At 37.2% G+C, this 17,862-nt stretch overlaps 1 protein-coding gene across 2 annotated transcripts in view; it reads left to right on the forward strand.

The window, feature by feature from the left end:
* POU6F2 (POU class 6 homeobox 2) overlaps positions 1 to 17,862 on the forward strand; it is a 393,997-nt gene that overhangs the window by 371,077 nt on the left and 5,058 nt on the right. For both annotated transcript variants that reach the window (XM_063304155.1, XM_063304156.1), the window contains 2 exons: positions 10,633 to 10,839; positions 13,545 to 13,716. In XM_063304155.1, coding sequence (XP_063160225.1) covers positions 10,633 to 10,839; positions 13,545 to 13,716 — 379 coding nt within the window. The remainder of the gene's footprint in view (positions 1 to 10,632; positions 10,840 to 13,544; positions 13,717 to 17,862) is intronic.

A 17,862-nucleotide genomic window follows, 5' to 3' on the forward strand; every position in this document is an offset into this window, starting at 1 on the left:
TCAGAGATCCCTGGAGAAAGTGAATTATCTGGACCCTTCTCAGTCAGGGTCCAGATCTGGTTACTGTACTGAGATGGCGTTGTTCATCCTTTTTGATTATCTCTAGAGGGACCAGCATGGCAATAATTCAACCATCCTGGCACTCTTTGATCTCTCAGTGGCTTTATTATCATCAATCATGGATTGGCAGTGGGAGGCACAGTGGGTTGCAGTAGTTCTTCCTCCAGGGTCAGTTCCAGGTGGTATCGGTGGGGGAGAGAGATCTAGCCTTAAGCCTCTTCTTTGTAAGGTTTCTTAGGGCTCTACTCTCTCTGCACTCTTATTTAATGTCTGTGTGATCTCATTGGGTGAGGTCATCCAGCAGCATGGGGTTATATATCATCATATGCTGATAAGTAAAGGTAAAGGTTTCCCTTGACTTTAAGTCCAGTCACCCAATTATTTATCTATATCCTGGGGTGACCAAGTGATACTGTAAAGGGTTGTAGGGGTCTGGATGGGGAGGAATAGGCTCAGGGTCAACATTAGCAAGGCTGAGTGTCTGTGGATTTTATGACTTCCTGGATTTGAGAACTTACAATCTTTGGTTCTGAATAGGGTAACACTTTCTCAGACTGAGGTGGTGCGCTATTTGGGAGTCCTCTTAGACTCTCAGCTCCTGTTTCAGGTGCAGATGGCAGCTGTGGCTAGGAGTGCCTTTGCACAGATCTACTTTGCACACCAATTGCACCCAATTCTCAAAAGGAGGTCCTATTCACTTTTTTGATCACCTCCTGTCTGGATTATTGTAATGAGTTCTACAAGTCCTTCAAGAACACTTGGAAACCACAGCTAGTCCAGAAAGCATGGCATGGATAGTTATGGGTGTGCCTTGGTATGCTCATGTAACATCTCAACTTTATGAGCTTCACAGGCTCCTAGTGGGCTTCCAGGTGCCATTCAAGGTGCCAGTTATCACAATAAAGCTGTTCATGGCATACGGCTGGATTATCTGTGGGACCACCTGTCTCCAATCATTTCTGCTTGTCCTAAAAGTTCTGACATGGTGGCATGCTCCAGGTCCCCTCTATTAAACAATGGCAACTAATGGGGCCCAGGGGTGTGCCTTTTCTATCACGGTGCCTGCCCTATGAAACAATGTAGGGCAACCTGAGATTTTGGATGACCCTGACCCTGCTGGACTTTTGTAAGCACTGAAGACCTGCTTCTTCTCCTGGGCATTGTGCCAGGCTTTTGTGTGTGCCCAACTGGGTGTTCCTGGTTGTATGTTGTTGAATTGTCAAAGCATTATCTTAAATTGTTGATTTTTATTGTTGATTTTTTAAAACTGATTGTTAGCTGCTCAGAGTTGTGTGTTGAATAGGCAGCCATATAAATTCAAATAATAAATAAAAAAATTAACTCCTACTTTCTGGCTGGGGAATGCTGGGAGTTGAAGTCTTAACATCTTAAAGTTGTCAAATTTGAAAAAAACACTGTTTTAGATAGAAGTAGAGATAGAGATAAAAGTCAGAATTGGATAGATGGACAGAAAGTCTGAAGACCATAAGAAAACAATGGAAGTGAATTCACATCATCTACCCCTGGGAATCTGGATCATGTGAGGACAACCTCTTGTCAAAAGGAATTACTCATTTATTCTTTTCTGTCATAGCTCCAATATTGAGCTTTTCTTCCTTACTATCACTGCAGAAGTCTCTTCTGTTTTGTGTCTGTTGAGGCCACTTACAACATTTATTGGGAAGTGGCCTCAACAGACATACACACAGGCCTATTCCATATTCTCCTGGGCATTAATTTGATGGTCAGGAGAATGTAATGTTTTGCAGCAGGCCTCCTTATTTCTCTGCATATTCCTCTTCTGGACAGAGAGCATTTCTTCACTTCTTACGTTCTGTGATCCAGTAACCAAGAAGGGGGTGGGGGAGAAAACCTCTTCAGATGTTATTTTTCTATATACTCTTACCAGGGTCATGCCAACCCAAATACCAAGCAATTAAAAATTGATCAACTAAAGGAGAAGCAAACATTGTCAAGCCCTTTGAAGTTAATAGAGTAGGTCTCATTAAACACCCAAAGAAAATGTTATCCATAAGGTTATTTCATCTTTATTTTATGGTGTTAAGTGTCAGTTAACACATTACAGTGCTGGAAGTCTGAGGAAAATAGCTGCCCTTTCAGTGAAATTGTACTCTTACTTAAGAGGCAATATAAGAGGCTCATACAGATTATCAAGAAGGCCCAATTATTTTTTTTTCTTTTTAGAAATCCTTAATTTTTGATACTCAGCAAAGAATATTGCTGCATCAACTCTTCTTTTGGTCTTTTAAGGAGGAAAACCTGTTAAATTAAAAAAAAGTTCCCTTTCATCTGGGTCATATTTAAACCTAATTGATTTATGTGCAGGTTAGGTATACAATTAGCTTTCTTTCTTGTTGAAATTAATAAAAACTGTGATTTACTTGAGCAGGATCTCAATCATTATATGGCATGCCATGCAAAAACTAGTTTGTTCTTCAGTTTTTAATTTGGTAAAGATTGAAACAAGAAACCAACATCAGAAGGAAGATAAGAGATGACCAGTTTCCAAAGATTTGCTATTTCTCTTATCTCCTTCTAATGTATGTGCAAAAATTTGAATCAACACATAAATAGGGTCTTACTAGTGCCATTACTCTACTGCTGCTTCTTTTTGGTTTCATTATCCTCTGAAGAGCTACCAAAAAAAGAATAGAAGAGCTTGAGTGATTGAAAAAGATATGTTAAATTTCCCTTTACACCCATCTTTATGTGTATGGGTCTTTGTGCGTGTGTGTGGATGTATGTGTGTGTGGATGGATGGATGGATGGATGGATGATAGTCTAGTGGTTAAGGCAACAGGGCTAGAAACGTGGAGGCTGTGAGTTCTAGTCCCGCCTTAGGCATGAAAGCCGGCTGGGTGACCTTGGGCCAGTCATTCTCTCTCAGCCCAACTCACCTCACAGGGTGGTTGTTGTGGGGAAAAAGAAGAAGGAAGGAGTATTAGGTATGTTTACTGCCATGAGTTATTTATAAAAACAATAAAGGTGGGATAGAAGATAAATAAATACATAAGTATGTATAAATAAATGTTATGATGGTCACTGATTAAATATTGTTCACCTATAAAAAGGTGATAAACTTTTTTATTGGCTAAGCTCATTAGCATCATTATAATGAGTTATGGACTTTGTTGTGAGTAAGGAGATATACTGTAGTCTTACTCTAAAATACATTAAAGAAACATTACAGACAGGAAATTGAAAAAGTAATATATGTTAGATGGAATATGACAGCTCTTTTTCTGATAGACCAGACAGATAAATGTCACCTACAAGATTCAAAATACATAATTTTGTCACCACAATGGATATTCTCTTCATAATATATATATATATGAATTAGCTTTGAATATAAGAGTTGACTGTGATAAACAAATGCATATTTGATGACATGCTCTTTTTTAAGCTACCCATCCCATCCATCCCAGCTGTTTGTTATTTTCAGTTCTTTAACCTTTCGTTGGTGATTTGAAGACAGTCATGTTTTAAGTACTGCCAAGATGCACTGTGTTTCAATAAGAATGCAAACACCTTGGTAGGGTCTCCAAAGCCTTTTAGCAAATATTGATGCATAAATTTGCGTATTTTTATTTCAATCTATTAATATCTTTACCCAGCATAAGGTGAGAAAAAGAAACAATGAAATCGATCATTATAGCATTTGAAACAGCTATGGCTACCTACTATAAGAACAGTAATGATAACATTAGAGAAAACCAACATGGGAATTGGCAGGCAACTGCAAAACTAGAAGCTTCAGGTCGTTGTAGAATTAATTATAGTCAAATTCAGAACAAGTTAGAATTATATAGTGCTAAAAACTGACAAAAGTAATAACGTACGCTAATAAGGTAGGATGCCAGGTTTTTATCTAGCTATAAAAATGTACAACACCAAGAACCAGTAGGGCACAATAGTCCAAGTACTGAGTAGGAGCAGGAAAACCCAGAAGCTCACTGGGTGACTTTGGGCTGGTCAGTCTGTCTCAGCCAAACCTGCCTCACAGTGTTGCTTTTTGTAGGGAGAATAGGTCTCTGCTTAGACCTAGGCAGATACTAAATAAAAACATCATTATCAAATATCTAAGATTATAAATCACGGTACAATCATCGTACCTTGGCTGGGAGCACACAATATATAAATGAACAGAATCTACCTACCACATAATACATTAAGTCAAGATCACCCTTGCCAGCAGGCAGTTCCTGTAAAAGGTCACATACTACCACAGACACCCCAAGGTCATGTTGTAAGAGGGCTTGGGGGAGAATGGCTGGCTGGGTTGCCGTCAGAGATTGACTTGCACTCCCTGGCATCCTAATAAGGAAGAAAGAATACAAGTGTTACAAATAATGTAGAAGCAGCAGCCAGGGCAGAAGGCAGCTTCTTGGCTTTTGGAGTGAAGTCAAGCATATTTCTCGTACTTGTTTAGAAAATTTGGAAATGCCATCCTTCACCATCTAAACACTCAAGGTGAAGTATAATAAAAGCATCCAATGGCATTCATCACAACACCAAAGAGTACAAGAGCAAAACCAATGTAAGAAAATTTGAGAGCAGCATTAAAATTAAGAGAGCCAGTTTGGTCTAGTGATGAAGACTAGGAGCAAGGAACTTGGAGTTCTAGTCCTGCTCTAGGCGCAAAAACTGCTGGATGACTTTGGATCAGTCACTCTCAGCCCTAGGAAGAAGGCATGTTGCCAAGAAAATTGCAGTTGCTGGGAATCAAGACTGACTTGAAGCATAATAATAATAATAATAATAATAATAATAATAATAATAATAATACCTGACAATGATCAATCGAAGAGGATCAGTCCCAATCCAAGTTAACCAGGAGGATACCATGATCAGTGGTACTGAATGATGGCAAGACTTCTAACAGAATCAAAAGAAACACAGTCCTCTTGTCCAATGTCCAGTATACTCCCATCTACCAAGGTTACCAAGGATCGAAGTAAAGATCATATTAGGTTATACTTTGCAGCCAACCCTCACTGTGTCTGTTTTTGTTGTTGTTTGTTTGTTTTACATTGTTGTACTCATCTCCTGGTCCTGTCCCAAACCATTTTGGAACCATCATGTGTGGGTGTATAGTGCTTACATCTTATTCCTCCTACCTGCTGTTGCTTGGAATTTCTCCCTCCCTGCAAATATGAATTGAAGGAAAGAAAAATGAACACCAGTGATGGTGTAATTGTAATAATAGGCCAGGTGAAATGTGTTGACGAAAGTACTATTTGCATTGTTCTAGAAGAATGACCTATTGTTATAAACAGAATGTAAAACAATCTAGATTTATGAAAGTCTAGACTGTAAGCAGAGATCAGCAATTTCACAGAGTTAGAATCCTTCAACTCCTGTATACAAATGTTATAAACACCAGCACCTCAATTTTTGCTCATTAAATTGAAGAATAATTTGAAATTAGTTGCTAATACCTTGTAGTGTAAACTATTAATCTATTTTGCTTTATAATGATGCTGTAAACCTATATGCAGTGATAACTAAGTAGTAATATTCTACTCCGTTCTGCATCATATTAAATACTTTTTGAGATTATGGGGAACTAAGTGACAAAAATTGATTTACAGAAATGAAAATAAACAAAAAAGACCCCATAATGCTTTACTTCTTCCATTTCCATGTTATCCGTATTTTTCGCATGTTATGATTTTCAAAGTTCAGCTTTGTTTTTTTAGGAGCTAAGTATAAAGGTAAGAATCTAGACTCAAGGTTTCATTATGAAATCAGTTTAGGGAATAACAAGATACAAAGTGAGTCTTTACTTTGAGTTATGCTTAAATAATTGAAAGAACAAATAAAAGCCCAAAGGCAACTTTACTAATAATACAATATTTCCTTCCTTTGTGAATTCAGAATTTTCAAGTGAAGCAAAGTATTAGGCTTTAAATAACCAGTGAATTAAATTTAGAAGACAGAGTCTCCATAATTCATCAGTGTCTTCTGGGTATGAGGGATCCAACATTCACACAGCGCTTCTCTTTCATGATGCTTCTGTGCAAACAAGAAGCTAAACATCTAACACAAGTGCTTCCCCAGTTGAAAAACACATGGGTGGTAGTTTCACACCTGCACTGTCAATTAGAAATTTTATAATAATACCATTATTAAGTTTCAGTGCTGTCATTAGAATATTTTGTAGAGTTTGATACAAAAGTATTATGTGTATAAAGTGTGTTATGGTTGTAACTAAATAATGACCTCTTTCCTCTACCCATAAAAGCTAGCATATCAAAAGCATAGGTTCTTGGAGTCTCTTTTTATATGCTTGGGGGATGTGTGTGCGTATGTATGTGTATGTGTGCATGCATGCACATATCTATGTGTAGATTTTATTTTCAACTATCCTTGTACTAGTAACTAGTTCTTGGATTTTCATATACATGAAAAGCTAGATTAATATTTGTGCCAGGCTGATGTCCTCTAGACGTATTGAACTTGAATTGTGGGAACTATAGTTCAAAGCATCTAGGGGGCATTGGGATAGGCTGTTCACTGCTGTCAATCAAGGATAGTTCATTTGGAGGAAGGAGGGGAGAAATGGTATTTAATTAAAAATACATCATTGTACTTTTAGGCTACCATCTTATGGTCTCTTTGTACTGCTTTGTTGAACATGTACTGTACATTATGTATAGAATAATTCATTCATGGAAAAATCCAACATGCTTGGAAAGAAGAAGCCATCCTCCTTCTTCTGACCTTGCAAACTGTTCACTTCAGCAATGTCATTCTCCAAGAGCTCTCCAAGAAATGTATTTTAAATCTGAGTAAACATTTCTATTATTGATAAAACTAGCCCAGCAATTTTTTGCCTTGTGGGGACTGGAAGCTTGCTGAGTTACAGGCCCAGAAGTGACAGTTCAAGGCCATGTCCTTTGTCATATGTGACTGACACACACACACACACTCCTATTGTGGGGTAAGGCTTCTGCTGACATCATTAAAAGAATGGTAATTCTTTCCCTTTGGTAACATTTAAAGATAGAATGCATCTGGGTACATTCCTTCCAAATTTCACAGGGTTAGATGTCTGAATTCTCCATCAGCAGAACCATCCAAATTAACTCTAAAAAGCCGAAGTCTCATTTATTCCTACTGTAAGTCTACTAACAAGGATTCAATCTGGAATATCTAGTCAAGAATATATTAACATATAGGGTGTCACTTAACCATTTTCAGGATTCCATTTGAAAACACTGCAAGTATCTGTGCATATACTGAATGTATAAAAAACTTCTCCCCCACCCCAGTTCTTTCCTACAAGATACTAATAATGAAAATAAGGAAGTCACATGGCCATCAGTTATGAACACTAAATAGAATTCTTGTATTCAGAAGGATATAACACATTGTTTGTTCGTAGCCTGCTCTATAGCAGAACTTTTAAGGTAGTTCACAAGTAGATGAGTCCTCGGTGTTTCTTTGTTGTGTTTTTTGTTTGTTGTTTGAAAGATTTCACACGTTCATCTTGGCACTACTCAGGCTTTCAGACATAGAGAAATCTGCTTCAGAATATATTGTGAAGGAATTGTGGTCAATAGGTACTGGAATATGAAAGCACTGCTATACCATCTAGAGGACTGGGTGGATGGGCAATACGGGTTCTGATATAGCCAGAAAAATACCAGACTAGCAGTCTGTAATCCACCTTCCTGAATTTTGTGCACTCCAAATGTGTAAAGTGTAGAATTCTAAGAGGACACATACCTAACTGCCACAGACAGCTGTTCTGTAGGAGATCTTACGAGCTCAGTATTGTGCCTTCATTCTGAACAATTATGAGTATGTCCAAACCAGATTTGAACAAAGCAGCATATCAGCAGATTGGCTACATAAATAAATCCAACTGGTAATGTAAAAATGATCCAGATGTTATAACTCTATGTAGAATCTGCCAGAAAAATGCTATGGCACTTACACAAGATGCTAATATAAGATGCTTTTCTAGTGATACAGACTGAAAAAAAACCCTTCAGAATGTGCAGTAATGAATTGATTCCCATACTCACCGAGAATCCTCCATACAAAATAGAGGAGTGAATATCTACTGTGACTGGGTGGTTAAGTTTCAGGAAAGATAACACAGTTATTCTAAGTAATTATCCAGAAAGTATCCTTTTGATGTAATTCTGTTGGTGACCACACTTTCAGGTAATTGAAATTGTAAAAGATAAAATCCTTGGGTTAATACCATGATAGGGGGAAGCCTTCAGCCTATCTTCTAGGATATATCAGATAGCAAACTGCATTATTTGCTGAAATGCAGATCATGCTTAGTATCAAAAAAACAGATAAATATGCCAGGAAGATTAGTCTTGGTATACATACAGCTTTTTAAATCCTGTAGAATCTCGCTGTTTAACTGATCTGGAAGTAGTAAAGAATTTGGACATGCTAGAAATATGTTCATTTATTAACTTCCAGTTGTAAAATGTGACCCGAGTTTTATGTTCAAATACCAAGGAAGAGACAATCTAATGTACATATTATATTGCAAGTCTGTTTTTTAATGATTCAGAATAATTAGGAAGTTTTCTTACCAACATAAAGGAGCCTCTCTATATAGAGTTGTGAACTATGAACTGTAAATTGTGCCAATGTGAATCAGCATCATATGGTGTCATAGGCTTATGCTGATTTTTTCTTTATGCAGATTTGCATGTGATTGATTATTGGTTCTATGAATTTTCAGGTTGTACAAACTGGAGGTATGCATCAGATGGAAAATAAATTTTGTGCTGAGCTTGGAACAAGCCACCCTTACTTAACATATACCATCAGAACATTCAAATTGACTGTGTTCCATTGGAATTCAGCCAGTTCAAAACAGTTCAGGAGCTTTGTTGTAACTTTGAAAAAAAACAACCACCTTGGAATACATACATTTTGTTCCAAACCTAGAATGCTGGAAACAATTTGCTTCAAAATCAGAACTGCCCTTTTCAATATTGTTTTCTATGACTGGAGTGCTCAAAATGCCACTGCTTGAAATGGTCAAGTTTGTTCCCTGGACACAGCAGAACAGCAATATTTTGAACCAAACTCACAGAACACATGAGTTTTGTTTTGAGCTCAGAACATTGCTACTTTGACCTTGAAACACTTTGCAACCCCTTGTGGAAATCAATAGCTTGGTTTGGCATTGTTACAAAATCCCAATGTAGCAAGTCATAGTCTGAACATATACTAAAATATTCACAAAAACAGTCCAACTAGTATATTGAGTTTCATTGTAAAATTAATCACCTATGCAGTGTCAAGGCAAACTTGACATTGAAAATTGAGAAAACAGAGGAAAATAAGCTTTTAAGTGATCATCACAGCTCTTAATGTTGAAAATTGTCTCTCTTAAACTACCACTGAAGCCAAGTAGAATAAAAACTCTGAAAAATATTTTTTTTAATATTTTACCCACTTACTATAAAGTTGAACACTTGTTTCTTGTATCTTGCATCTTTAAAGTGCCAACTAGAATATGTCCCAGCTGACATCCAATGCTACTGGATTCCCTACTAGTGGAAAATATTAAAAGTATGTTTGGAAACATTTTTGTTTGCTTAAGAACAATTAAATGTTCTTAATTTCCTAAATTGTTTTTAGAATTATCTGTAGTTAAAATTCTACCCATTACCAAGATTGATGTAGCTTGATATAGATAAAGGAGTATGAAATATTAGAATAGTGACTTTCATTCAGGCAATGTACCTTGAGGGCAATACACTGCCAAGGGCCAAATGATTTTTTGCATTGATGTTTATTCAAAACTCTACTTTCAAGAAATGCTTTCCACTCCACAATAACTTCAGTGTGGAAGGAAACCTTCTTGTTAAAGGAGGGGTGGAGATCTGTCTCCTCAGGATTACAGATAGCCTCTGGGACCTCTTTTTGTGACACACAGAACCTTCTTTGAGTGATTGCTGAAAGTTGATGGTAGAATTTCCCATCATTTTTAGATGGAAAATATGCATATACTACAATGTAGGCCCTAAAATAGGCATCACAGGTTAACAAGGAATGAATCTTTCCAAGACCCATCTCAAAAATGAGGTAAAAATAAAAAACGTTAACCCTGCTTATGCTGTGGTATCAGCCTATATATTTTGCATCATTACTCCCCCCATTATGGCCCCTGTCTCTCCAAAGCTGTTTTGCTGTGGGCCACCAAACAATTATCTACTTCTGTATTAAAAGAATCTAGGGCATCTCCAGTTGATCAGTTGACCAACTCTAATTGTTAGCTTTAAAACATATCCCTTGCTGCTTTGAAATTCAGGACTACAAGGGAAGAGTAGCAGAAAGCAAGCAGAATAAATTGCAAAGGTAAGAAGAGACTTTAAACATTGCTATAGACTGCTAGTTTATATCAGCTACCATATATGGTCACAACTAATAAACTGACTATATTATCCAACTACTTCCTGGACAGAATGTATGTTTGGAAACAGTTAAAATGTCTTGTGCCAGTATTACTTTCACAAGTAAATATTTACAACATGCAGAATTTCTGCTTTCTGTTTCTTTCAGATTATTGGAACAATTCCACTGATGCCTAATCCAGTCTCATCCAATCAGGCAACAGGGGGAGCTCAGGGCCTTCAAGTGCAGCCAATTACACCACAGTTATTGACCAATGCCCAGGGTCAAATCATTGCAACTGTCATTGGGAACCAGATATTGCCGGTAATCAACACCCAGGGAATCACACTGTCACCACTCAAGCCAGGCCAACAGGTGAATGAGGAATGTAGCATTTCTATTAATGCATATATTGTGGAAATACCTGGATTAATCTGGTGTGGGAATTTTTTTCCTATTTATCATCAGTTTACACTCTTATACAATCACAGGTGTCTACAGGGAGGGGGCAGATTGTAACACAATGTGTGTCATGAAGCCACAATGCAAGCTCTGCCCCTTATATACTTGTGTCTGATAACATAACACAAGTATGAAAGGGCAAAGCTTGCATTGTGGCATCACAGTGCATATTGTATTATTTTGGTCTCAACATGGCTAGCTGCAGATGCACCTTTTGCAATCACTTTATTATGCCATTTACAATATTTGGAAATATTCAGGCAGCTCATATGCCTTATCCTGTTTTTGGAAAAAGGACAAAATTTAGATTTTTCTTTTTGAAGGCCAAATCTTCAGCCACTCAACAAGCAAGAAAATCCTGTCTAGGATTAAAGCTTTCTTATTCACTGGGATGTCTCTTGTCTCCATTTGTTCCATATTGTTCAATACATTTTAATGACTGGGGTCTTCTAAATCACAAGGCACTACAAACAATATGGAACACTGCAGTTTATCATTACAAAAAATGCCCTATTTCCCTTAACATTTGGTTTTCAAATGTATTTCACTTTAGGGACCTCCATGGGTGAGATTATCCCTAAATCAGAGTGCCAGCCCACCACTGCCAGGAGCTGAGGAACACACAGATTTATGCACTATGCCCTGCTTTCTTACTTGTTGATGTTTCATATTTTCTAATCACAACCATCTCTCCACAGTCCAAGCAACTTTTTATCCCACTTTTTATCTCAAACATTTGTAGTTAGTTATAAAAAAGTGTCTTATCTTAGAGTAGGTGCTGAACAGATATCTCAGGGAAGTGCATTGCACAGTTTAAGAGTGCCGTAGCAGGAAGCTCAGTCCCATGAGCCTCATAAATGAACCTATGTGAGGGGCAGTGACCTATCCATTGGATCTTCATAATTAAACTAGTGCATAAGAAGTTCTCTTAGATGGGCAAATGGAGTACTGAGTGTTGAGTACTTGCGTTATCCATATGACCATGCCTATAAGAGTTTTCATCAAAACTGATCCTGTTGTGAGCTGTTCAGTGAAGTCGTGATAGCCTAATGTTTAAGCAAATTTGAATAAATATGGAGTTCAGTTAGGGAGAAGGAAGAAGAATCCTCAGCGTGAGCCCCGCCTTCCTTATCTTGTGCTAATGCTGTATAGATTCCCATAACTCTCAGTAAAGGCCATTCAGTTTGTGAATCCTGGGAGCTGAAGTCCACACATCAGGAGGCCAGGTTGTAGAAGGCTGCCTTGTCTGTCTGTCTATCTGTCTTTCTTTCTCTCTCTTATAAAGTGCAATGTGTAAGCAGGCTCCATTCTCACTAGCTCCAAACCCAAAATCAGTAACAGAAGATGAAAATAAGTCAAATTACTGTTCCTACTGTTTTTCTACACCTGAGAATCCTAGGTCACAATCATAATGAATCTGAGCCTTTGATCTGAACAATTAAGAAGTTTAACAGAATGTAATAGATAGTAATTGTTTCAAAGACAGAGAGATTAACACACTACAGGCACCTGAGTCTCATATCCTATAGTGTAATATACAGTAATATTGTGTTGGAAATATCTAGTTCCAGCATAACATAGAATATTTGAAGAGTACTTACTTACATGAATCTAAAAATGCAAAAATAATTTTGCTTTTTAATCCACAAAGATACTATCACACTAAAATATGTAGTCAAATTACTTTTATTATTTAAAAACAAACTCAAATTATTTTAATTTGCAGAGATTGAATCAGTTCATATCTGAGCAGTTCAAAAATACATTTAAAATCTGATATTTTTTCAACAACAACCAGTTGAATTTATATTAAATTAATAAAACACAGATTGGATTGTACATTTTGTGTTTGGCTTCATAATTATAGTCCTTTTGTTGTAATACAGTCATATTTTGGAGAGGAGGAAGCTAAAAAAAAGTTCACATCTGAATCTATTTGTTTTTCAATTCATATTATAAAGTTATATGGTTAGCATTTGAACCATTGACTTTTTCCCCACAAGAATTATAAGAATTATTTTATTTTTAAGGGGCTTAGTGCCAATCCAGCCAACATTAAGTTCCATTTATTTCAGTATTCTTAATTAAGCCACCAAGAAGTTGGATTGGAAACTGCTTAATTTTAGTTAATTGTGCAAGTATCAATAAGACTACTTAGAGAACAATCTGATATGGTTGAAAAATAACAGATTTTAAATGTATTTTGGAGGTTCTCTTGCATTAGTCTTTAGGTTTGAATTTCATCATTTATGAAAGTTTTGGCCAATAATTTCCCTATGAATGGGTTAATTTCTGGCAGTGAAGACCCAAGTTCACATATGAGGGTTTTAGACAAGAATTTCTTCTTGCATCTGGCAGCTTCAGTTGGGGCAGAACAAATACTATACCATTATTACATCAGTTATGTTGCTCCTGATTATCTTTGAAAAATAGCCACTTTGTAGGTTGTTGTTTTGTTTTGAGAGAGAAAGATGGGAGGGAAAAAGCAATAAAGTAAATACTTACTTGGTTAAAAAAAAGTCTATTGTTTCCTATGCAGTATGACAGATAGAGTGCTATGACCATTAGCTAAATTTTATTTTATTGCTGAAAGTGTCTTTGTTTATCTTTGTCCGTAGCTCCATCAGCCCTCTCAAACACAAGTAGGACAAGCAGCCTCACAGTCCAATCTTCTACATTTGGCTCATAGTCAAGCATCTGTATCTCAAAGCCCAGTGCGCCAGGCTTCTTCTTCTTCTTCTTCTTCCTCCTCCTCATCTTCAGCTTTGAGTGTTGGTCAATTAGTCAGCAGTAAGTATAGCTCTCTTGCTTTATTTCCCCCTTTGTCTCTTGTTTCTCTAACTACTTTTTTTCCTTGCTTTTATATGGCTTTTATACATATTGGAATCTGGTGGGAGGGGACTTGAAAGCAAGCAAGTGGGAGTCCCATTCCTGTGGAAAAAGTTGTCACCAGAAGTGAGAGTCACTCCATCCTCTATGACTTTTCAACAGCTTGTGAATTGCTATCTCAAAGAGCCTTTGGGTCTATGGATGGAATCAGAATACTATGTTATCCTGGGTGAGATGTGGTGCCATGGGATGATGTATTGATTGGATGATGTGATTTGTTGTTTTATTGTTGTCGTTTGATTTTTGTAAACTGACCAGATTGAAGTGGCATTAAAGTCCCTGTTATAAGTAACTAGAATAACTAAGCAATCACTAATTGCTAAGCAGTACAGATGGAAGGGGCTGCAGATAAACTATAAGCAATAAATAGTTTGGACTAAATTCAAGCTAGAAAATATTTATGCAATGTGCATTAATTCTGATTATATCAGCATGTGATTAGGAATCAGTAGACTGGGGAAAATAGCTCTATTTTTATTTCTATTTTTTAGGGACTGTTTTCCTATCCAGCAGATTTGTGGTTTGATTTTGGACCTGAAATATACCAAACTGAATTCAGATTGTAAGAGCTTCTACTTACTAAGAAGCCTTAAAAGCCTACCCCACCCCACATCTTCCACCACAATACAGCATTAAAGCATGACAAAATTTGCCTCAGATGACAGGAAAAAGCTTTGTTGAAAAAGGAGACCAGGCAGTATAAAACTAAGGCAGTGTTTCTCAACCTCAGCAACTTTAAGATGTGTGGACTTCAACTCTCCAATTCTGGGAGTTGAAATCCACCCATCTTAAAGTTGCTAAGGAAAAAACACTAAACTAAGGGGCAAACATGGACATCTGCAAGGCAAGAGGATGTAAAGTAGTAATCCACCATACAGATGAGAGCCATAATGCCTGGATTTAAATTACATTAAAGAGTTCTCACTTGAGGCACAAATGACCAGGCTCAAATTATCCTGCTTCAGAAACATTGTGTGAAGACCTAGCTCTCTGGAGAAGGCTGTAATGCTGGGAAAGGTGAAAGGAAAGAGAAGAAAAGGATGATCAGCAACAAGGTGGATGGACTCAGTTAACAGTGGCAATGGGTGTACTGTTGGAAGACCTGAAAGACCAAGTTAGGGATAGATTGTGATGGAGAAAATGTATCAATGTGGTCACTAGGAGTTGAAAATGACTTTATGGCTCAATCAATCAATCAATCAATCAATCAACCACTCTGTAAGCTATGAGGCAAACATTTATAGCCACTTTTCTGTCCCTTTAGTTTTATAAGAAACCCTTAGTCCTGCTTTTCAGTGATTTTAACCAAGGAATGAATTTTTATAACAATAGTTGACACATAGATTTTATGGAGATTCTTCTTCTTTTTTAAGCCTGGGAGGTAGGAAGTGATTCTTGCCTCATGGAAAAAGAAGAAAAAAACAGAAAAATCCAGGCTTTTTTAAGAAGTAGTATATCTGTCTAACACTCATAGGCATACAGAGTTAGCCAAAATAATGACAAAATGACCATACATGCATCATGACATTATGACACAAGTTCTGTCCTTTCACATGTGCATTGCAGTATTGCCCACAAATACATATGGGGCAGAGTTTGCATCACAATGCAGTTTCATTACTTGCCTTCCCCCTCTGTTTCCCCAGATGACCATGCCAACACTATAGGTATGAACAAAGACTGGAGTTTGTAAATACTTCTAAAATATAATCTTACTTTTAGAAAAGAAGCCTGCTCATTATTGAGATATACATATTGCAAAAGCATGACAGTGCTGAGAAATGGCAAATTATGTCAGTTACTTTATGCCAGCTCAGCAAGGAAACCCAGTATTTGTTATGTCAATTCATCTGTATGTTTCTGATGTATTTTGAGCAAGATTGCATGATTTTCTTTCTCTTTCCTCCTGGATGGGACCCTTTATTCTATTTTAGACCACATTTGGGAGAAAGTATCATGCTGCAAAGCCATGTATTAGCCGCCAGCCTCAACTGTTGGGATCATAAGCTTTCACCAAAAATAAAAATGATGACCAGCTTTAGTAGCCTGGTGATTAGTTTGCAGGTGAGCCTAACTGCTCAGAAAAAAACAGAAGCAAGCAGGAATATTACAGAGCATCTTAAAGGAGAAAGGGCTGGGGGGTGGGGTGAGGGCATGTATAATTGTGGCATGATAGCCATTTTGGGAATGGGCAAAAGACCCCCAAGAGCCATTTTGCATGAGCATAGACATGCTGTTCTCAAAAATGTAAGAAACCTCTAGTGTAGCTAATAATGCTATACATAGAAATTATAATAAAATACTTCATACTCTATACTCTATACTTCATACCCTGCATTCCCTGGGAAACTTACACAGATGTCCATGAAAGCAGACTTGCACAAATGACGACAAATAATGATGGTCCAATAGGTTTCATTTTTTTTCTTTTTTTGGCCTATCTACAATTGTTAAATGAAAGGAATCACCACGCTTCTGGTAGTTCACAAGTTCTGAACCAGAGAGTAAGGGTTTTTTTTCCCCCCTATGAAAAGCAGCATAGCAGAGTTCCATGCTGATGGACATAAAAGATGGGACAAAAGCAGAGGCTGATATGTTCGCTGATATAAATGAGGATACATTTATAGATGTCTTTTTATAATTGCTGGTAACATGCCAACAAAAATAGCTTCCCTACAGTGACTAGTCTCAGTTTATTTAGCAAAATGTATCATGTGAGCTCAGCCAAATACTGTGAGCCTCTGTGTCCTACTCCTTCTCCCCTGTGGCATATAGAGAAGGCAGGGAAATTGACGTTCAGGTCACAAGTCTGGGAATCACCCTCAGAGGAAGGGTAATTATCTAGAACTGTAAAATGTATTTCATCTTGTGGCAAGTTATATTTTATGCATTTGTTTTTGTTTTCTCTCTTCATAATGCCATCCAGACAGCTAAGTTGAGTAGAATTTTTATAATGCCACTAAATAGTGATGTGACTACCAGAAACACACACAAAGACCAAATTCTCAACACTTATAGATATAATCTACTATTAGCTAGTAATTATCTGGGTTAAACTTGAACATTTGATAACATATATTTAAAGAAATATGTTATTATGGTGAACGTCTTTCTTATCTCAATAGCCCAAGGAATGAGGTGAAAAACACCGTACAATGATGGTTTCAGTACATGCAGGACTGAGCAGCACTTTGAAATCTTCCACCCAACTGTTGTCTGCTGCCTCTCCCAGTCTGGAGAATGCTTTCATTTAGCGAGGAATCGGTTGCAGAAAGGGAGGGAGATGTCATTCCCAGCTGCTGTAGCATTTCCCTCAATACATCCTAAATTGATAATGTTTCCAGCATCAAAAGAGTCTTCCTCTAGTAGATAGCTTTTATTACGTGCCCTTTCAGGGACAAAAGCTGTTGTCAGAAGAAGGCCAATTTATTCTCTCAGCACTATGAGTATTACCTACCAAGGGGCCAATAAAAAAATGAAATGGGGGTCAGTGTTACAGTTGGAAGGCTGGACTTGCACATGTTCAGCACCCAAACTCTCTGGGATGATATAGAATAAAATATTTTAATGAATCCAATATTCAAGCAAAACATGACAGATATATGGACATCACTCCATTAAAATGTCCTTAAGACTCTATTAAAATGCAACTGCTTTAGATGCACACAAAGAATATCTATTTGAAATTTAAGAATTGAATTCCCTTTCCCAAAACAAGACATCCTGAATACTACTAGGAAAACAGACTACAGCCCTGGGCAGCAGTTTATTTTACCTGAAGTTCACTTTGCAAAGAAAGTGAAGGTTTGCAAGTCAAGATCCCAACATGCTGCAAAATAACCTGACAGCATGCACTGCTTTATAAAAAGTGTTCCTCTTTCCTTTCTATCCCTTTTTCAACTGAAGATGAGTAACTTGGTATTAATCCAGTACCCTTGCTTTATCTACATTTCTGTACTTTCAGGTATGCTGTTTGCCTTGCAAAACTCTCTGGATACAGGAGGCTTTACCTTGCTTTATGGGAAGTAATTCACTTAATTTAATTGG

This window comes from Candoia aspera, chromosome 4, assembly GCF_035149785.1.
Source record: "Candoia aspera isolate rCanAsp1 chromosome 4, rCanAsp1.hap2, whole genome shotgun sequence".
In the NCBI taxonomy this organism is placed as follows: domain Eukaryota; kingdom Metazoa; phylum Chordata; class Lepidosauria; order Squamata; family Boidae; genus Candoia; species Candoia aspera.